The sequence below is a fragment of the Ursus maritimus genome, unplaced genomic scaffold (assembly GCF_017311325.1).
Source record: "Ursus maritimus isolate PB19 unplaced genomic scaffold, ASM1731132v1 scaffold_20, whole genome shotgun sequence".
NCBI lineage: Eukaryota > Metazoa > Chordata > Mammalia > Carnivora > Ursidae > Ursus > Ursus maritimus.
In genome coordinates, this window is record NW_024424453.1 from 55421166 (window position 1) to 55444871 (window position 23706).

The window sequence follows — 23706 nt, forward strand, 5'->3', positions numbered from 1 at the left end:
AGCACTATTCATAATGCAAAAATATGGGAAATTATCAGATATTCACTGGAATATGAAATACTAATGTAGATGATAAATATAATGTGATACAATGTATAATGTGAAGTATAAACATATAGTGAAATGTACTAAAACCTCACAAAATGGCACGGATAAGTCTTAGTATTATAATGCTAGTGAGAAAAAAGCTAATTTCAAGAGACTGTACAGCATGTACTATTTTTTTAAGATTCAAAATCAAGAAAAGCCACATTTTAGGAATGTATACATTGTAGTAAAACCCTGAAGGGAACAAAAAGCAGAAATCATGAACATACTCATTGGTTGAGAGGTAGAGAAAGGAAATAAGGGAGGAACACAAAGTAGATGCCATGATACTGGTAATGATCTAGTTTTCAAGTTTCAGTAGTGATTCATACACTCATTATTAGGGACTACAAAGTATCATATATTCTTTTGTATGTATCAAAATAGTCCTAATAAAAAGATTTGTGATAAGTTTGAAAGATATGAAGGTATGCTGTATTTTATTCTTTCCTTGATTTGTCTCCTGATTAGTTTTTTTTTTTTATTTTAAGATTTTATTTATTTATTTGACAGAGACAGTCAGCGAGAGAGGGAACACAAGCAGGGGCAGTGGGAGAGGAAGAAGCAGGCTCCCAGCGGAGGAGCCTGACGTGGGGCTCCATCCCAGAACGCTGGGATAATGCCCTGAGCTGAAGGCAAACACTTAACGACTGCGCCACCCAGGCGCCCCATGATTAGTTTTTTTTATTCATGTGCCTAACCACTTTGTTACTGCCTCTCCCCTTGGCTGTCTTTTAGGGTTAGCTATCTCTAATCTTTATAAATATTTTGTTTCCCACTTCTCATTCAGAACTGTTCTCATTTGTTGTATTCTAACCTTTTGAATCACCACTTTGCTAAGTTCACTGTTAATTTCTCAAACTACTTTTATCAAAATTCAGAGTTAGGTTTTTCATCCTTTATTGTAATTTGATTCAATGTTAATAATATATTCTACCTGGATTTCCTTTCCAGTGTTGACTTTGCAAATCTCCCTTCTCCAGCTCCATGGTGCAATGATCTAACCTTGGAAAATTTTGCCTTTTCCATCATTCAGTTGACTTATATTTTAAAAAACTCAGTTATGGATTCTTTAAGTTCACTAGCATTATGGCAGAAGTAGATTCATCATTGTTTAAGCCTCTTGCATTTGCATGAAGTCACTGATCTTTTTTTTTTTTTAAAGATTTTATTTATTTATTTGACAGAGATAGAGAGAGCCAGCGAGAGAGGGAACACAAGCAGGGGGAGTGGGAGAGGAAGAAGCGGGCTCATAGCGGAGGAGCCTGATGTGGGGCTCGATCCCAGAACGCTGGGATCACGCCCTGAGCCGAAGGCAGACGCTTAACTGCTGTGCCACCCAGGCGCCCCGAAGTCACTGATCTTTGATTACACTCTTCTTGTTAAAATGTCTTTTAGGGTAGGGGAATCGGTGAGATAGGTGAGGGGATTAAATAGTACACTTACCATGGTGAACACTGAGTAATGTATAGCATTGTTGAGTCACTATATGGTACATCTGAAACTAATATAACACTTAACTGTACTAGAATCAAAATTAAGAACTTAATAAAATTTTTAAAATTGAAATTTAAAAAATGTCTTTTAAATAACTTTAGTCAGAAGCTGACTTCTTTTTTTGTGGTGTGTTTTAGTTACTATTTAGTGCTCAGTATTTATGAAATCTTTATTCGTAAGATAGTAATTGAATAATTGGAAATGAACCATAAAAGTATCTGTTCTTTATTAGAAAATGTGATGATTGCAAATTTTAGTAACTTAGTTTTAACTTTGCTTGAAAATATGGAGGGTCGAAACCCAAATGAGACTAAATGAGACTACATTCATGTGAAGCTAGTTTTGCTATTGTGGAGTTCTTTTCTTTCTGTAGTCTTTTCTTTTTTATATTTTAAATTAAAAAGCTTAATAGCTTTAGCAAATGAGAGAATAAAAAAGATGAATAAAGAAAAAGATAAATCTCCTGTTAACCTTCCTCAGCTCTCACACTCTAAGATAAAAAGTATAAATAGTGTCTATACTTTTGGAAATATTCCTGAACTGGTTAACTCTTAGGGTTTTTGTGGGGTTTTTTTTTCTCTTTTAGATAATATTACTAAACCAATGCTCTGAAACCTCAAATTTAATATTTACTAAACAAACATAATTGCTTTCTGTTCACTCATCTACCTTAGTATATGAGAACAGGCTTAGTGGTCTTTAGAAAAAATTTTGTCCTTTGTATCCACATTTCAAAGACTATTCATTTGCATTAAAAAAACGAAGCCCATATTTTCATCTTTGGAAGCATTATTCTTTTTTTTTAAATAATTTTTATTTTGTTATATTAGTCACCATACAGTACATCCCCAGTTTTTGATGCAATGTTCCATGATTCATTATTTGCATATAACACCCAGTGCACCATGCAATATGTGCCCTCCTTAATACCCATCACCAGCCTATCCCAATCCCCCACCCCCCTCCCCTCTGAAGCCCTCAGTTTGTTTCCCAGAGTCCACAGTCTCTCATGGTTTGGAGGCATTATTCTAAGTAGGTATTTCTGTGAAGAATGTGGGGAGGGCCTGGCATCACTTTTTGTTATATGTTGTCCTAGCTGTTCTAAGGATATGAAGGAAGTATATAAATATAGAAATGCCAAAAGTCATATTCTGGGTCTTACTCTTAACCCACAGCAATTCTTAGCAGAACAACTGACATTCATGTGATAATTTAAAGTTCCCCACACTTTTCTAAAGTCCGTTAAGGATCTGCCTCTGTTGATTCAGTCTGTTTACTAATGGTTATCATTTTGGGGGAAAAAGGAATGTTTTCTGAGTACATTGTAGCAATTTCATAATCATCACTTAACACTCAAGCTTTTCAAGTAGAAGGAACAATTTTAATCAAAAATCTTAGACTCAAAGGTGAGTGACTTAAGATTCCACAGTTGTTTAAAAACATGAGATTTGGAATTTAAAGGGTCTGTGTGGATCTGAGATTTCAAGGCTTCTAACTTCAAATTTCATGTGCTTCCTTTTTACCTTGTTGTCCTTCAGTCAACAAAAATTGTTTTCAGGATGTGTTAGTCTTATAATCTATAAAACAGACCAAAAAATCCTCACAAATCTCCATATATCTAACTATAAAAGATAAGGCATGTAATTTTTATTCTTTTTGGCAGAGCACAAACTTCCAGTTTAATTGACTATTCAACACTATAGGTCATGTGTCTAACCAAAAATCTACTACCTCATGTACTTGGTTTTCTTTGCTGTGGTAATGGAAGTGAAGGGTAGCTGACATTCTACTCCTAGAGCATTCTGTATACCATGCTATTAATTGTTATCAAAGCAAAGGAACATCCTGTAACCCTATAATTGAGCTAGAATGAAAACACAAGGAGAAACAGTGATTATAATAGAACAAAAAAGCAAATACATAGTTCAAGAAAGAAATAATCTTAGTGTACTGATAACTGGCAGTGGTTAGCAAATCAGCTACCAGGCTATCTATAATAACTAGTGGATGGGATTTTAATGCCACCAGGGAAAGGAGATGAGGCCTCACATGTACATGGAGAGGAATTGAATACGTGACCACTACATAATGCAGAGACTCTGGAAAGGTTCCCTCCACCATGTAAGATGGGACTTAGAACAAAGAAACAAAAGACCTTGGTTCTGCTTAGGGCTCTGGGGGAAAAGGTCTTTCTTAGGAAATCTAATTTCCTGTGTGGATGATTCAAATTCCAAAAAATTGATGTTGGAAAGGTGAAAGAAACCTTTGGAGAACTTGGCAGAATCAAATTTTAAACAATTTCATAGGGATATTTCACAAACCAAGGTGCATGAGCTTTCCATACATCAATAATCAGATGAAAATGAGGTCATGATAAAATATTACAAGTTACCTAAGGAAATGATCCACTATAAGGTAGAGTAAATGGATTAAACAGTTATTAGATCAAGCTAAAAATGGAATTAGGAAACTGGAAAATAGAGATGGGAAGTTTAACATAGTTAAGCAAAGAAAGAAAAATATTGAAAAGGCTAAGAGACCCAAAAGGTGGGATTAGATGATTAGATTACATCTAATCTGTGTAGAGGAAATTATAGACAAAGAATATAGAGAAGATGTAGAAGAGGTAATATTGAAGCAATAGTACTGAAAATGTTTCAGAATGGAATAAAGATATAAATCCTCAAATTGAAGTAGCACAGTGGGTCCTGACCAGGATCAATAAAGATAAATTTGTACCTAGGCACAATGAAACAGCAGAACTTCAGAGAATAAAATTACCTAAAAGGATTGACAATTACATTGACAATAGATCTCTCATCAGCAACAACAGAAGCAAAGAGTAGAATTTTTTCCATGTGCCAATGGAAACGTAAACCTAGAATTCTTTACCTGCCTAAATAATAATTCTAAAATGAAAAATCTTTTTCATAAAATAGCCACTGTGGAAAACAGTTTTTAGCAGTTCTTTAAAAAGTTAGAATTACCACATGATCCAGAAATTCTACTCCTAGATATATACCCAAAAGAATTGAAAACTCAAATACTTGTACACAAATATAGTGTCATTATTTACAGTAGTCAAAATGTGGAAACAACCCAAATGTCCATCAATAATGAATGAATAAACAAATTGTGGTATACACATACAGTAGGGTATTATTTAGCCATAAAAAGGAAAGAAGTACTAATACATGCTACAACTTGGATAAGCTTCAAAAACATTTTGCTAAGAAATGAAGCCATACCCAAACGCCACATATTGTATGATTCCATTTATATGAAGTATTCAGAATAGATAAATCCACAGAGACAGAAAGTGGGTCAGTGGTTGCCAAGGGCTAAGAGGAAGTGGGGAATAGAGAATGGCTGCTTAATGGCATCGTGTTTTCTTCTGGGGTAATGAAAAATTTTGAAACTAGATGGAGGTGGTGGTTGTACAACATTGTGCATGACCTAAATGTCACTGAATTGTATACTTTAAAATGGTTTTGTTATGTGAACTTTACCTCAGTTTTTAAAATCACAGTTAAAATGTTCCAACCTTTAAAACTCACCTGTCTGAATGAACTGTTAAAGGATAAAATCTAGTTAAGTTTGATCTCAGAAAGAATGTGTGAGAAACAACTGGTAAACCAAATGTAGCCATATGGGTAAATATTATTTAGTATTGACTTTAGAAGAAAATATTTATAATAACTAACATGGAAGATTTCATGACAGCAAGAATAATTGTTGATGGTTTCAGTTGGATGATGGGAAGATGGTGATCAGAATTAGAGTGATTTAAGTTTTGGGGGGAGATATGTTAACTTTAGAAATATTAATGTAAGATAGGCCTTAAGATTTTAAAAACATTATTATAGAGACTTCAGCTTTTGTTTAGGAAGGACATGAAAGACTTTTATGGCAATCATAAGAAAAATTACAGACACAATTTTAAAGTCATACTTTCTATAAGGCAAGCAAAGAACAGTGGATAAGAGGAGGTCTGAATGAACTGAATTTCTCAAAGAGACAAGCCCTTTGTAGTGAGCAGAACCACAGCAGCTTCTATACCTGGTGGTGGATGCCTGGTCATGGTACAGATGGGCCTGCTTTAGACACAGAGGCTAAATCAGCCGTGCTTTGGAGACTCAAATGCAAGGACAAATAATTCGGTCTAGCAGTTCTTCCCTGTTAGTTCCTCTCCACTCCTCCCTGGCCCCACCAAGTTTTGCCAAGAAGACAGGAATGGAGGAAAGGCTTGTAGGCAGGGAGAAATTGTCTAGGCCATCATTCTTGTAATGAAGGGATTCAGAATACTTGCTAGACTTAAATTCAAAGGCAAACAAGAGCTATCTGAAACTGCTTCTAGATCATACACTTCTAGATCATACACTGACAAGATATTTTTAATGTTATATATGGCTCAGGAAGTTGGAGATGAGCCAAACACAAGTGAAATTTAATTTTAGCTGTGACCCAGCTCCAGCTCAACTCAAGATTCTGAATGAGCAGATAGAGGAAGGAGCTTGCACTATGGGAAATAAGCCAAATGAGATGACATTCTTTACTATTTCAGTCACAATGTCTGGAATACAGCCTAAAATTATGAGACATACAAGTGAGCAGAAAAATGTGACCCATGAACAAAAGAAAACAGTCAATGTAAGCAGACTTTTAGATGACCCAGTTATTGGAATTAGTATATTAGGACTTTAAACAATTGTTCAAAATATTAAGGATTATTGATGTGTCTTCTCTGGAAAAGGAAACAAAAGCAAAAATAAACTATTGGGACTATACCAAAATAAAAAGCTTTTGCACAGCAAAGGAAACCACCAACAAAACAAAAAGACAACCTACTGAATGGGAGAATACCTATGGAAATGATGTATCTGATAAGGGGCTAATATTCAAAACATATAAAGAACTCCTGTAACTCAATACTCAGAACCGAAATGATCTGATTTAAAAATGGGCAGTGGACCTGAATAGATATTTCTCCAAAGAAGATATACAGATGGTCAACAGGTACATGAAAAAATGCCCAACATCTTTAGTGATCAGGGAAATGCAAATCAAAACCACAATGAGATACCACCTTACCCTTGTTAGAATGGCTATTATCAAAAAGACAAGAAATAACAAGTGTTGGCAAAGATGTGGAGAAAAGAGAACCCTCATATACTGTTGCTCTGAATATAAATTAGTACAACCACTTTGGAAAACATTATGGAGTTTCCTCAAAATATTAAAAATTTCTAGAAATATCATACAATCAAAAAAAATCATACAATCTAGTAATTCCATTAATGAGTATTTACCTAAAGAAAATGAAAACACTAATTTGAAAAGTTATATGTATCTCTGTGTTTATTGCATCGTTATTTACGGTAGGCAGGTTATGGAAACAACCTAAGTGCCCATTGACAAATGAATGGATAAAGATGTGTGTAGTTGTATACACACATACACACACACTGGAAAGTTACTAAGCCATAAAAAACAATGAGATCTAGACATTTATGACAACATGGATGGATGTAGAGGGTATTATGCTAAGTGAAATAAGTCAAAGACAAATACCATGTAATTTCACTTATATGTGAAATCTATAAAACAAATGAGCAAACAAAAAATAGAAACAGAAGCATAAGTACAGAGGGGCACCCGGGTGGCACAGTCGGTTAAGTGTCTGGCTCTTGGTTTTGGCTCAGGTTGTGATGTCAGGGTCCTGAGATCAAGCCCTGTGTTGGTTCCGCACTCTCCACAGAGTCTGCTTGGGATTCTCGCACCTTCTTCCTCTGCCTCTCCCCCCTCCATACTCCCCCCATCTCTCTCAAATAAATAAATCTTAAAAAAAAAAAAGACTCATAAGTACAGAGAACAAACTGGTAGTTGCCAGAGGGAAGGGAGTTGGAGGGGTGGGTGAAAGAGATGAAGGGAATTAAAAGGTACAAACTCTCAGTTATAAGTCATGGGGATGAAAAATACAGCATAAGGAATATAGTCAATAATACTGTAATGTTTGGTGACAAATGATAACTAGACTTATTGCAGTGAGGATAGCTTTGTGTATAGAATTGTTGAATCACTATTCTGTACACCTGAATACTAGCTTATATATTGTATGTCAACCATACATTAATAATTCTTTTGATCATGAAAAATATGTTAATTTATAGAAAAAGGTGGCTATAATGAGTGAAGAGGTGGGATATTTCAGGAGATGTGGTGATTCTAAAAAGAATCCAGTGGGATTTCTAGAACTGAAAAATGCAATACTAAAAAAAATTTTTAATTGGTTAGGCTTTTCATCAGATTAGACACTGCAAAAGATAAGATTGATGAACTTCAAGATAGTTAATAGAAGTTGTCTAAAGTGACATACAGAGAGAAAAGAGATAGCAACAAGTTAACACATCATTAGCACCTTGTAATATCAAATGGTCTAACACATGTGTAATTGGAGGTCCAGAGAAAGAATGGGGCATTAAAAAGCTTGAAGAAACAGCCCCACATTTTCTAAATCTGATGAGTCTGCAGATTCAGGAAGTTTAGCAAATGCCAAATGAATAAATACAATGAAAAATAGCACCTAAGTACACTATGGTTAAATTAATGAAAACCAAAGATAAAGAGAAATCTTAAGATATATGGAATGATAGTATGAATTTTCATTGACTTCTTATAAGAAATAATTCAAAACAAAAGACAATGGAATGGCATCTTTAAAGTGCAGAAAGAAAAAAAGCTCTAAGAATTATATATCCAGCAAAATTATCTTTTTTAAAAAAGATTTTATTTAGAGAGAAAGGGCGGGGGGCAGGGGCAGAGGGAGAGGCAGAGAGTCTTAAGCAGACTCTACGCTGACCATGGAGCCTGACTTGGGGCTTGACCTGAGCTGAAATCAAGAGTCAGATGCTTAATCGCCCAGGCCACCCCACAAAATTATCTTTTAAAAATAAAAGCATTTTCTGGTAAACAAAAACTGTCAGAAATCATCACTGACATTCCCATATTGGAAGAAATGCTAAAGGAAGTTCTTAAGGCTGAAGGGAGGTAAAAATCATATACAGGAAAGAATAAAGAACACCATAAATGGTAAGTATGTGGGTATATAAAATACCTTTTACCTCTTAAAAATTATTTAAAAGATAATTGTTTTAAGCAAAAATCATAACACTATATTGTTTGTTTTATAATATATGTCAAGTAAAATATATGACAACACAAAAGATAAAAGATGAAATGAGAATACATTATGATTGTGGCTATGGAGGAATAATATTAATTCAAGCTAGACTGAAATGGGGCTGTATTGTATTCAGAGCAACCACCAAAGACATAAATATCATTTATTTGGATAAAGAATTCTTAAAAGGAGAGTAAAGGAGTAAAGGGCAGTTGGGGAAAATGGAAAACAAATGGCAAGATGGTAGATTTAAGCTATATCCATGATTAAGTGTAGGTGAGCTTAACATTCCTATTAAAAGACAAACTGTGTTAAACTGGAGTTTTAAAAATAACAAACACAGTTTGATCAAAAGTAAAAGATGGAAACATTAAAAGCTTTTGTGGCTATGTTAGCATTGACCATGTAGACCTTAAGGCAGGGTGTATACTAGACACAAGAGACATTTCTTGACAATAAAAGGTCAATTGGACAATAGGAATCTTAAGTTCTGATGAGCCTAATAAGTTGATAATATATAAAGAAAAACTAAAGGGAAAAATAGACAAATCCATAATTATATGTAGAGCTTTAACATACCCCTGATAGACTTATAGTAACAGAATAATCAGACAAAAAAATTAGAAAGGATGTAGGAGATTTGAACCATATTTAACCATACTTAACTGTAGTATATAATAGGACACTACATCCAGTAACTTTAGAACACACATTCTTCTAAAATGTACATGAAACACTTATCAAAATAGATTATATTTTGAGCCATAATGTAAATACAACAAATTTCAAAAAATTGAAATTATCTAGAGTATGCTCTCTGACCACAGTGGAACTAAACTAGAATCAAGAACAACAAAATATTAAGCTACATATTTCTAAATCCGTGGATCAAAGAAGTTATCACAGTGGTAGCTGAAAGTATTTCAAAGTAAATAATAATGAAAGTATGACATATCAAAATTTGTGGGATGGTGCTTAGAGGGAAATGCTTTAAATGCATGCATTAGAAAAGAGGATGAAAGTTCATGATCAAAAGTTCCATGTCAAGGGGCGCCTGGGTGGCACAGCGGTTAAGCGTCTGCCTTCGGCTCAGGGCGTGATCCCAGCGTTATGGGATCGAGCCCCACATCAGGCTCCTCCGCTATGAGCCTGCTTCTTCCTCTCCCACTCCCCCTGCTTGTGTTCCCTCTCTCGCTGGCTGTCTCTATCTCTGTCGAATAAATAAATAAAATCTTTTAAAAAAAAAAAAGTTCCATGTCAAGTAACTGGAAAAACACAGCAAATTCAAAGAAACTATAATGAAGGAATTGATGAAGACAAGAGCATAGATTAGTGAAATAGAGAAATCCACAAAGATAATTTTTATTACTAAAATTGATAACTCACTAGCTTGGCTGATCAAGGAAAAAAAAAACAGAAAAAGACATGATCCTCAGAAAGGGACATTATCAATTTTTAAAAGTAGTATGGACATAATTATAGAATGCATTTGACAACTGTATGAAATCAGATTAAATGGGAAAATTCCTTGAAAAACGCAGCTTTTAAAAACCAGAAGAAATTAAAAATCTGGAGTTATCTGTTAGTACACTTGACGTTAGCCAAAAGGCCAAGAAGCAATGGGAAGTTATTTGTTAAATAGAATTTATTAATAAAATTTTCCTGCAGAGAACAAGCCCAGAAAGCTTTTCTTTGAATTTTTCCAAATATTTAAGGAAGAAATGATACCAATCTTACACAGACTCTTTCAAAGTATAGGAGCAGTTTTATGAGGCCAACATAACCCTGATACCAAACTGAATGAGGATGTTATAAGAAAGAATTACAGGCCCATATTTGTCATGAGCATAGATGTAAAAATCCTGAATAAAACTAGCAAGTCAAATCCAGCAATATATAAAAAGCCTTATAATTATAACCAGTGGGTTTACTTTAGGAATACAGAATTTGTTTATGTATTTGAAAATCAGTTGTTGTAATTAAGCACAATAATCTGATTTTCCATATTTGGAAACTGGAGAGGAGGATCAGTAGAAGTCTAAAGCAAGCAAAAGAAAGGACCTAAGGGAAAGGCTTCCAGCTTTTCCCCATTGAGATGATATTTGCTGTAGGCTCTTCATAGATGGTTTTTATGAGATTGAGGAATGTACCCTCTATCCCTACACTCTGAAGGGTTTTAATCAGGAAAGGATGCTGTATTTTGTCAAATGCTTTTTCTGCATCTATTGAGAGGATCATATGATTCTTGGCTTTTTTCTTGTTGATATAATCTATCACAGTGATAGATTTGCGAATGTTGAACCACCCTTGCATCCCAGGGATGAATCCCACTTGGTCAGGATGGATAATCCTTTTAATGTACTGTTGGATCCTATTAGCTAGGATCTTGTTGAGAATTTTGGAGTCCATATTCATCAGGGATATCGGTCTGTAATTATCCTTTTTGATGGGGTCTTTGCCTGGTTTGGGGATCAAGGTAATATTGGCCTCATAGAATGAGTTTGGTAGTTTTCCTTCTGTTTCTATTTTTTGAAACAGCTTTAGGAGAATAGGTATTATTTCTTCTTTGAATGATTGGTAGCATTCCCCAGGGAATCCATCAGGCCCTGGAGTTTTGTTTTTTGGAAGGCTTTTAATCACTGCTTCAATCTCTTCATAATTAATTGGTCTGTTTTAAAAATCAGTTTCTTCCTGTTTCAGTCTTGGTAGTTTATAGGTTTCCAGGAAGGCCTCCATCTCTTCCCCTTAAGATCAGGAACACGACAAGGATGCCCACTCTTGCCATTATTATTTAACATAGTACTAGAAGTCCTTGCAACAGCAATCAGACAACAAAAAGGGATAAAAGGTATCCAAATCAGCAAAGAAGAAGTCAAACTGTCTCTCTTCGCAGATGACATGATACTCTATATGGAAAACCCAAAAGAATCCACCCCCAAACTACTAGAAGTTATAGAGCAATTCAGTAATGTGGCAGGATACAAAATCAGTGCTCAGAAATCAGTTGCATTTCTATACACAAATAATGAGACTGAAGAAAGAGAAATTAGGGAATCCATTCCATTTACAATAGCACCAAAAATCATATGTTACCTTGGAATTAACCGGAGATATAAAGGATCTATATTCTAGAAACTACAAATCACTCTTGAAAGACATTGAAGAAAGACACAAAAAGATGGAAAAATATTCCATGCTCATGGATCAGAAGAATTAACATAGTTAAAATGTCCATGCTACCCAGAGCAATCTACACTTTCAGTGCCATCCCGATCAAAATACCAATGACATTTTTCAAAGAACTGGAACAAACAGCCCTTAAATATGTGTGGAACCAGAAAAGGCCACAAATTGCCAAGGAATTGTTGAAAAGGAAAAACAAAGCTGGGGGCATCACAATGCCGGATTTCAAATTGTACTACAAAGCTGTGATCGCAAAGACAGGATGGCACTGGCACAAAAACAGACACATAGACCAATGGAACAGAATAGAGAACCCAGAAATGGACCCTCGGCTCTTTGAGCAACTAATCTTTGATAAAGCAGGAAAAAACATCCAGTGGAAAAAAGTCTCTTCAATAAATGCTGCTGGGAAAATTGGACAGCTACATGCAAAAGAATGAAACTTGACCACTCTCTCACACCATACACAAAGATAAACTCCAAATGGATGAAAGACCTCAATGTGAGACAGGAATCCATCAAAATCCCAGAGGAGAACATAGGCAGCAACCTCTACGACATCGACCACAGCAACCTTTTTCATGACACATCTCCAAAGGCAAGAGAAACAAAAGAAAATTGAACTTGTGGAACTTCATCAAGATAAAAAGTTTCTGCACAGCCAAGGAAACAGTCAAAAAACCTAAGAGGCAGCCCACGGAATGGGAGAATATATTTGCAAATGACACTACAGATAAAAGACTGGTATTCAAGATCTACAAAGAACTTCTCAAACTCAATACACAAGAAACAAATAATCAAATCATAAAATGGGCAGAAGATATGAACAGACACTTTTCCAATGAAGACATACAAATGGCTAACAGACACATGAAAAAATGTTCAAAATCATTAGCCATCAGGGAAATTCAAATCAAAACCACACTGAGATACCACCTTCCACCAGTTAGAATGGCAAAAATTGACAAGGCAAGAAACAACAATTGTTGGAGAGGATGTGGAGAAAGAGGATCCCTCCTGCATTGTTGGTGGGAATGCAAGTTTGTATAGCCACTTTGGAAAATAGTGTGGAAGTCCCCTAAAAAGTTAAAAATTGAGCTCCCCTGTGATCCAGCAATTGCACTACTGAGTATTTACCCCAAAGATACAGACGTAGTGAAGAGAAGGGCCATATACACCCCAAAGTTCATAGCAGCATTGTCCACAATAGCTAAATTGTGGAAGCAGCCGAGATGCCCTTCAACAGATGACTGGATTAAGAAGATGCGGTCCATATATACAATGGAATATTACTCAGCTATCAAAAAGAACAATTTCTTAACATTTGCTGCAACATGGACGGCACTGGAGGAGATAATGCTAAGTGAAATAAGTCAAGCAGAGAAAGACAATTATCATATGGTTTCTCTCATCTATGGAACATAAGAAGTAGGAAGATCGGTAGGAGAAGAAAGGGATAAAGAAAGGGGGGGTAATCAGAAGGGGGAATGAAGCATGAGAGCCTATGGACTCTCAGAAACAAACTCAGGACTTCAGAGGGGAGGGGGTGGGGGAATGGGATAGGCAGGTGATGGGTAGTAAGGAGGGCACGATTGCATGGTGCACTGGGTGTTATATGCAACTAATGAATCATGGAACTTTACATAAAAAACCAGGGATGTACTGTATGGAGACTAACATAATAAAAAAATATTAGTATAAAGAAAAAAAAGAAAGGACCTAATAAAAAATGGAGCAGAAATCAATGAAATTGAAACAATAGAGAAAATCAATGAAACCAAAATTTGTTCTTTGAAAAGATCAGTAAAATTGACAAACTTCTGGCCAGATTAACCAAGAATGAAAGAGAGAAGACACAAATTACTAATATCAGAAATGGAAGAGGGATCATCACTACTGATCTCATGAACATTAAAAGGAGATTATACTAAGTGAAATAAGTCAAGCAGAGAAAGATAATTATATGGTTTCACTCATTTGTGGAACATAAGGAATAACAAGGAGATTGATAGGAGAAGAAAGGGAATAATAAAGGGGGGGTAAACAGAGGGGAAATGAACCATGAGAGACTATAGACTCTGGGAAATAATCTGAGGGTTTTAGAGGGGAGGAGGGTAGGGGGATGGGCTAGCCTGGTGATGGGTATTTAGGAGGGCATGTATTGCATGGAGCACTGAGTGTTATATGCAAACAATGAATCATGAAACACTACATCAAAAACTAATGATGTACTGTATGGTCACTAACATATAATAAATAAAAAAAAAAGAAAAAAGAAAAAAAAGGATAATAAAGGAATATATGAGCTCCTCTATGTCCACAAATTTGATCACTTAGATGAAATGGACCAGTTCTTCAAAAGACAAAAACTACTAACTCTTACACAAGGAGAAATAGATAAACTTAATGGACATATATCTATTAAATACATTGAATCAATTATTAATAACTTCCCAAACAGAAAGCCTCAGTCCCAGATGGTTACATTGGTGAATTCTGAAAACATTTAAGAAAGAAATGATACCATTTAAAAAAATATTTATTTATTTGAGAGATAAAGAGCACTAGTAGGTGGAGGAGCAGAGGGAGAGGGACAAGCAGACTCCCTGCTGATTGGGGAGCCTGATGCAGGACTCGATCTCAGGACCCTGAGATCATGACCTGAGCTGAAGTCAGACACTTAACCAACTGCGCCACCTAGGTACCCTGAAATGATAACAATTCTTTATGTCATCCAGAAAATAGAAGCAGAAGACTTCCTAACTCATTCTGTGCAGATAGCATTACCCTCATACCAAAACCAGATAAAGACATTATAGCAAAACTACAGAATAATATATCTTGTGAACATAGATGCAAAGTCTTCAACAAAATATTAGCAAACCAAATTGAACAATGCTTAAAAAGAATTATACACCACAACCAAGTGGGATTCATTTCAGGTATACAAGGATGCTTCATTCCAAATTGAGGTAATCCATCACATCAGTTGTTTAAAGAAGAAAAAATTTATATGGTCATTGGTAGATGCAAAAAGCATTTGACAAATACTAATGTCCATCATTACAGAAACTCTCATCAAACCAAGAATAGAGGGGAACTTCCTCAACTTGATCAAGAATATCTACAAAAAAAGAGGTCGCCTGGCTGGCTCAGTCAGTAGAGCATGTGACTCTTGATCTTGAGTTCATGAGTTTAAGCCCTATGTTGGGCATAGAGCTTACTTAAAAAAGAAGGAAGGAAGGAAAGAAAGAAAGGGAGAGAGAGAAAAAGAGAAAGAAGGAAGGAAGGAAGGAAGGAAGAAAGAAAAAGAAAGAAAGAAAGAAAGAAAGGAAGAAAGAAAGGAAAGTATGTACAAAAACCCTTCAGCTAACACTATGCTTATAGGTGAGAAACTCAATTCTTTTTTCCCAAGATCAGAAATAAGAAAAGGATGGCCACTCTTACCACTCATATTTATCATAGTACTGAAAGTCCTAGCTAATGCAATTAAATAAGAAAAGGAAAGAAAAGCTATACATTGGGAAGGAAGAAATAAAATTGGTCTTGTTTGTAGGTGAAATGATTGTGTATGGAGAAAATCCTAAAGAAGTGACAAAACATTTCTGTAACTAATAAGTTTTTAGGATACAAGGTTACTATGTAAAGGGTCATTGCTTTCCTATATGCCATCAGTGAACAACTAGAAACTGAAGTGAAAAGCAATAGCATTTACATGAGCATAAAAATGAAATACTTAGATATAAATCTAGCATAATTTATATGGGATCTCTATGATGAAAACTCCAAAACTCCAATGAAAAAAATCAAAATCTAAATAAATGGAGAGATGATATATATTCCTGGATAAGCAGACCCAGTGTTGTTAAAAGGTTCATTCTTCCCAAGTTGATCTGTAGAATCAAACACAATCCCAATCAAAATAACACCAAATTATTTTGTGGATTATCAGCAAACTCATTCTAAAGTTTATATGGGGGCGCCTGGGTGGCTCAGTCGTTAGGCATCTGCCTTCGGCTCAGGGCGTGATCCTGGCGTTATGGGGTCGAGCCCCGCATCAGGCTCCTCCACTGGGAGCCTGCTTCTTCCTCTCCCACTCCCCCTGCTTGTGTTCCCTCTCTTGCTGGCTGTCTCTCTCTCTGTCAAATAAATAAATAAAATCTTTAAAAAAAAATAAAGTTTATATGGAAAGTCAGAAGACTCAGAAAGCCAGTACAATACTAAAGAAGATCAAAACTGGAGGACTGACACTACTTGACTTAAAGACTTACCATAATGCTACAGTAATCAAGACAATATGTTGTTGATGAAAGAATAAACAAATAGATCAGGGGAACACAATAAAGACCCCAGAAATAGAGCCACACAAAGTCAACTGATCTTTGACAAAGGAGCAAAAACAATTTTAAAAATCATTTGTTTGTTTATTTATTTATTTATTTGAGAGAGCGAGCAAAAGCATGCATGAGCAGGGGGAGAGGGAGAGGGAGAGAAAATCTCAAGCAGATCTCCCCCTAAGTGCAGAGCCTGACATGGGGCTCAAACCCACGACACTGAGATTATGACCTGAGCTGAAATCAAGAATTGGATGCTTCACTGAGGCACCCAGGCACCCCAGGAGAAAAAGCAATTTAATGGAGAAACTGTCTTTTTCAACAAATGGTGTTGGAACAATTGGACATCTATATGCAGAGGCAGAATGTAAACACAGACCTTACACCTTTCACAAAAATCAACTCAAAATGGATCATAGACCTGTATGGCAAATACAAAACCATCAAACTTCTGGAAGAAGCATAGGAGAAAATGTAGATGACCTTTGGTTTGGCAACGAATTTTTAAATACAGTACCAAAAGCATGATCCATCAAAGAGAAAATTGGTAAGTTGGATCTTATTAAAATTAAACTTCTCCTCTGAGAAAAACAATGTTAAAAGAACGAAGAGACAAACCACAGACTTGGAGAAATACTTGCCAAAGTCATATATGATAAAGGACTGATGTCCAAAATACACAAAGAACTCTTAAAATCTGACAAGAAAACAAACTAATTAAAAATGGGCAAACTAGGGGCGCCTAGGTAGCTCAGTTGGTTAAGTGTCTGCCTTCGCTCAGGTCATGATCCCAGGGTCCTGTGATCAAGTCCCAAGGCAGGCTCTCTGCTCAGCAGGAGCCTGCTTCTCCCTCTCCCTCCTACTCCCTGTGCTTGTACTCTCTCTCTGTCAAATAAATAAAATCTTTTTTAAAAAAATGGGCAAAATATTTAGATACCTCACCAAAGAAGACATACACATGACAATGAGCATATGAAAAGATGCTTAGTATCATATGTCTTTAAGGAATTAAAATCTAAACAATGAGATCTCACTGTACACCTATTTAGAATGGCTTAAATTTAAAAATCTAACAATAAGAAATGTTGACAAGATTCAGAACAACAGGAACTCATTCATTGCTGATGGAGATTCAAAATGGTACAGGCACTTTGGAAGATGATTTGGCAGTTTCTTACAAAGCTAAACATAAGGTTACATGATCTGGCAATTCTACTCCTAGGTATTTATCCAACTGAGTAGAAAACATATCCACATAAAAATCTGCTTACAAATGTTTATAGCAGAATTATTCATAATCACCCAAAACTGAAAGCAAGTAAGATGGCCTTGAATAGATGAATGGATAAACTGGTACATCAGTTTCAATATTATACAGCAATAAAAAATAGCTATCTTACCACTAAAAGACAAACCTTTTTTTTTTTTTGAAGATTTTATTTATTTATTTGACAGAGATAGAGACAGCCAGTGAGAGAGGGAACACAAGCAGGGGGAGTGGGAGAGGAGGAAGCAGGCTCATAGCGGAGGAGCCTGATGTGGGGCTTGATCCCATAACGCTGGATCATGCCCTGAGCCGAAGGCAGATGCTTAACCGCTGTGCCACCCAGGCGCCCCTAAAAGACAAACCTTAAATGCATATTGCTAAGTGAAGGATGCTAATCTGAACAAGCACACACTATATGATTCCAGTTTGACATTCTGAAAAAGGCAAAACTGTGGAAACATTAAAAAGATCAGTGGTTAACAGGGCTTCATCTGAAGGAGGGAAGGGATGAACAGGTAAGTCAGGTGATTTTTAGGCTGGTAAACTATATAATACTGTAATGGTGGATACATGTCATCATCCATCTGTCAAACCCACAGAACTAATTGTACAGTACAGAGAGTGAACCTTAACCTAAAGTGTGGACTTCAGCTAATAATGTATCAGTATTTATCAATTTTAACAAATGTGCCACACTAATGTAAAATGTTAATAATAGGGGAAACTGTGTGTCAAGATCAGAGGTAATAAATGGGAATTCTGTGTATTATCTCCTCCTTAATAAATTCTTAAAAGAGATAAATGAATGGTAAAGAGATGTTTAAATCATGTATGGACAAAACAGACCTTTTACAGGGTATAACAGAATTTTTAAAAGTCAAAAAGGTAGGAGAAAAACCTAGGCTATAATAAATATCATAATCAATGATTAAAAAGTGATGGCTTTTACTCTGAAATGTTGATGAGAAGAAGCTGTCTTTCATTACCATTATTGGCATTAGAGGAGATCATAGCCACTTCAATAAGGCAAGAAAAAGAAAATTATTGGAAAGGAAGAAAATCAAATGAATTTATTCTGTATGTTGAAAATCATTAGCATTGGGGCATCTAGGTGGCTCAGTAGGTTAAGCCTCTGCCTTAGGCTCAGGTCATGATTCCAGGGTCTTGGGATTGAGCCCTGTGTCAGGCTCCCTGCTCAGCAGAGAGCCTGCTTCTTACTCACCCTCTGCCCCTCCTCCTCCCAACTCATGCTTGTGCTCTCTCTCTCTCTCTCTTGCTCTCTATCTCAAATAAATGAAATCTTTCAAAAAAGAAAATTATTAGAATTTATTAATGAATTTGTAAGTGTTGCTGGATACAAGCTAAATATGGAAATTTATATATATATTAACAATTAGAAAATGACATTGAAGGGGTACCTGACTGGTTCAGTTGGTAAAGCATGTGACTCTTGACCTTGGGGTCGTTGAGTTCAAACCACACTTTGGGTGTGGAGCTTACTTAAAAAAATTTTTTTAAACGGACATTTAAAAATTCCATTTTAATAGTAACACATCAGATGACCAGTGTGGGGGGGGGAATCTAAAGATGAACAGAGTATCTACATGGAAAACTATAAAAATTACTATGAGAAATTCAATACATCCTAAATAAATAATGGAATATATTGTGTTTCTGCATTGGAAGACTTAATATTGTAAAGATTTCAGTTCTCCCCAAAGTTTCTATAAATGCAATGTAACCTCAGTAAAAATTTCGTAAAGTTTTCTTGTGAAAATTGACATGCTGATTCTAAAATGTAAGTGGAAATTCTAAGAACCAAGAATAGCCAAGGTATCTTGAAGAACAAAGTTGAAGGACTTAACATTACCAGACCTCAAGACTTAGAAAGTTTCATAATTAAAACAGTCTTATTAGCACAAGGGTAGACAAACAGACCATTGGAATAGAATACAAAGTCCAAGTACAACCACTCCTATATACCCCTATATATATTTGTTGATAACCAAGTTGCCATTGCAGTGCTTCCTTAATGAAGGGTGAAGTTATCACATTTGAGGTATGAAGCAATTTCCAGGAAAAATGGTTTGGAAAGCCCAGTCTTAATTTACAATGACTCTAACTCCTCTAGCTATCTCTGTTTCTATTGCCAGTGTGGCACACTGTCTCATTCAAGGCATTTATTTTATTCACTGAAACATGATTCAGGAATTTGGCTTAGGCTGCAGTTTGGAGTCCTATCATGCCTATTTAACTTGTGCAGATTCAACTACATATATTCATGGGGTGATGGGAAGAGGGAAAATAAACACTAAAGGCAATCTACTTTTTCATTCAGTAACCATAAAATTTGGTAGTAAGCATGAGATGAGTAATGTGAACTTTTGTTCCAGCTATTGGTTCTCATGTGTGTCTGGGTGTGTGAGCATTTTGCTTCACTTAGTGTGATCCTAGCATTCAAAGATAGGTGTTTTCCGTACAGCATGCTCACTAAGCACAGTTACTTCATCTGCTGTTCACCTGGAAAAATAGCATCTAGTCAAGTCCTGTGGGAAAAACAGCTGTGTTAAACTTTCTAAGGCTGTATGTGTAGTAGTCATAGACTTGGGCTCTCAAGCCAGACTACCTGGGTTCAAATCCTGGCTCTGCTCTTACTGTCTGTTTGGCCTGGGCAGGTTACTTAATCTTTCTGTGCTCCACGTCATTCTCCAAAAAACAGAGATAATTGTATCTCATAACAGTGTTGAGACAGTTAACTGACTAATATAAACTGTGGCTAGCACATAGTAAATACATAATCAAAGTTAGCTATTTTTACTAATATCAGTGCAATTGTTCTTTCCAAGAGTTGATAGAATGTCATCTCCAAGATGGTAGGGTCTTAAGGGATTCTCAAGGGAAACTTAGCTAACTCCTTTTTCACCTAGGCTTGTACTTTAGAACCCAACCCCAGCATGAAATATTCTACCATATGCATTTCTCTATCTGGTCCTTGGTCTTTCAGGGAGCTAATGATGAGTTGTGGCTCATTCGGAATGGTGGAATGGCACAGAAGATGGATGTTTGAGGCATAAAGGCCTGTGGGTGGGGCAAGATGTATTTCCATAGAGGCAATGTAGGTATTTGCGGACACCCTGAAATACGTTTAACGTATACTTTAGTGCATATTTTGAGCCACCGGCATTTTCCTATATACAAAGTTCCATTGAGTCTTTTAAGGTCAATGTAGCCCCTATGCTTCTATCCTTTGCTTTTTACTAGAAAGTGATTGGAGCCTATATTGTAGAATGGTACCTATAGCATCACTAGCCCTGTGGAGCTGCTTGTGTATGCATTATCGTAGGGTACAGTTCACTGGTGTTTTATGGATCTACTATCCGTCCCTGAGCCCATGGATTTTCAACTGACCACTGATGGTTATCTTTGGAGAATTTTGAAGAACTTTATAGGTGGCTGTTTGCCATCTTACCTTCTCCCCCTTCTACACAGAGACACAAACTCTCATATTTATCTCCCAGGACTATGAGAATTGGGATACTATTATTGTCCCTGGCCTCATCCTCATTCACCTTTCTTCTCACAAAAAAGCTGCTGTTTGTTTGCAGCTGTTACTGCACAGCCCTGAGACACACGCAACTATTTGCCACTGTGCTGTCATCAGCAACTCACCTCTACTGCCAGTGTTGGGACCTCGCTCAGACCCCTGCTGTGCTGACAGCTACTGCTTCCTCTGGGGGCACTACTGATGTCAACTAGGTTTTTGTTCACTTCTCTGCTTTTCTTCTTCCCCATCTTTCCCATCTTCTCTGGTTCTTGGCTTTTGCTCAGGAAAAACTGGTCACTGTAGAACTTGCCAGTGAATGGGCTCCATCTTTCTGCCCTGTGAACAAATACATCAAAGCCAAATGGGTTTTATCACTGAGTCTTTCTTGGCTGTGTTATTTGAGGCTCAGGCACCTGAGCCTGTTTGGTACATCTAATAACAGAAGAGGAGTTTGTACTGTATGTTAGGGACATGAGAATTAGAAGGATTTAGCTCTCCCCAGTGGGCTTAGTGTCTAGATTAAAGAGTTGGTTTTTGAATAGGACAAGTTATCTACTGTCCCATGTCCATGTCATAGAACAAGGGACATAAAAGTTTAATGGGTTCTGTTTTAAGGGGATTTGTGTAGTGAGTCTAAAACAGCTTTGGAACATTTGATATTTCACAGTAGTGATGAAGAATTATAGTGAGCTTGTGTATTGCAAATTGAGGAATCTTGAAAAAACTTATGCTATATCCAGATGGCACATTAGATTTTATCTTTCAGGTTGTAAATATCCTAAAATGTTAATACCATCTTATTTTTTTGTTTTTCCCCTTTTTTCCTAGAATATTTTCCTTCTTGGATATAGTAACTTTGTGCCGATGTGCACAGATTTCCAAGGTAGAGTATTAACCAGATTTTTATCAATCAACAAATATTGAGTTTTATTAGAATGAGAAAGAGTTTTAGTTTTAGTTCAAGCAAGCGGTTAACTTTTTTTTTTTAGTTTTAAGAATGTGCGCATGTGCATGAGTGCACAAGCGAGGGGAGGGGATGTGGGAGAGAGAGAGAGAGTGAGACTCTTAAGCAGGCTCCACACCTAGCACAGAGCCAATGCAGGGGCTCAGTCCCAGGACCCCAAGATCATGACCTGAGCCAAAGTCAAGAGTTGGATGCTTAACCAACTGAGCCACCCAAGCGTCCCAAGCAGTTAACTTTAAATGTCATCTTTTATATTTAATGTAACATGGTGCTATCATAATTCCATATTTGATTGTCTATTTAATGTATATGAAGAATTAAAGTTTAGAAATACAAAGGTTCAATCATCAGGACTTCCATTAACAGTCTCACTTAGTGTATCTCTTTCACCCCCATCTCTCCTCCTCTACCTCCCACCCCCTAGGCCTGGAACATCCTAGCCCTGGATGGAAGCAACTGGCAAAGAATAGACCTTTTTAACTTTCAAACAGATGTAGAGGTAAGTTAGCTTTATTTTAGATAAAAGACTTTTTAAAAAGTTAAACTCGTCAGTCTTTCCTGCCTTTTTCTTTTGCTGCATTTAGATTTAATATTAAGATGTCAAGGTGTAATAGAGAAGAAAAAAAACCTGGAAGGTATCTATGTACTTCAAGACTAAAATTCTGCTTGTATTTTGTTTTGGCTCTGTATCAGTAACAAACTACTTTCCTCCTTTTTCATGTCTATAACCTTGGTATTACCACTCAGCTTTTTAAAGCCCTATACCTGCATCATTAACACCCAGTTCAGTGCTTTAATCTTAGGAGATGCCTGACAAATATTTATTGATCTGAAAGATCCACTCAGAACTCTAATTCAGCATCAAGAATGGAGAAATGGCAGAAGCGTGGGTCCAGGAGTGAAGCTGGAGACCTGAGATATCACTTTGGCTCAGCCACTTAAGCCATATATAATCTCTCAGTGCTTCAGTTTTCTTATCTATAAAATAAAGGAGCAAAATAATCCTTAAAGCCTTTTATAATTCTACGATTCTCATGTATTTATCTGGAAATATGTGAAAATCCCCATGTAAGAGTGGTAAGCCTGACCAAATGAGAAAAGTTTATATAAAGACAACTTTTAGATTAAATATCAATTTATACCCAAAAAGAAAGAGGGAAGTAATCTTCACTGCACATAACAATTATCTAGACTACTATTTTAAGGGTGTAGAGATTCTGAAGTTTATCTACCCAATGTTGGGAAAAACTTATTCATTTCTGGTTTAGCCAATTCAGTTGTAATCATGAAGTTGTATTTTAATTCAGTTCCTCATATAGCATTTTCATCAAGTATTTTTGTCAAAGTGTATGTTTTGTGTCTTTTTTAATAGCTAAGGAAATAATCATGCTTAACAGTGAGATGAGCCCAAACAATTTCCTGCAAGTTACTTAAGCTGGTGTTACCTCAAAGAGCTAACGATCAGTTGTGGAGGCCCTTCCCCTCCTTCTTTAGGTCACTAGCTGGAGAGTCTCTGATCCCATCTCAGACCAGTGGAGCAGAGCACCTGCAGCAAGCAGGGTTTCCCCCTGAGGGTTTCCTCTCAGGTATTCTGAGTTTGGAAGGGTCAGGGACCTCAGGGCTTCACGCCCAGCCCGGAAAGATAAACTC

At 36.3% G+C, this 23706-nt stretch overlaps 1 protein-coding gene across 6 annotated transcripts in view; it reads left to right on the forward strand.

The window, feature by feature from the left end:
- Nucleotides 1-23706, forward strand: part of FBXL2 (F-box and leucine rich repeat protein 2) — a 124912-nt gene that overhangs the window by 46220 nt on the left and 54986 nt on the right. For 4 of the 6 annotated variants that reach the window (XR_005836598.1, XM_040637003.1, XM_040637004.1 and 1 more), the window contains exon 4: nt 22481-22555. Coding sequence is in view for 5 of the 6 variants with exons in the window: in XM_040637003.1 (XP_040492937.1) it covers nt 22481-22555 (75 nt within the window). In the remaining variant the exon portion in view is untranslated. Of the gene's footprint in view, nt 1-21920; nt 21976-22480; nt 22556-23706 lie in introns of all 6 variants that reach the window. The other 2 variants (XM_040637005.1, XM_040637007.1) reach the window with 1 other exon arrangement.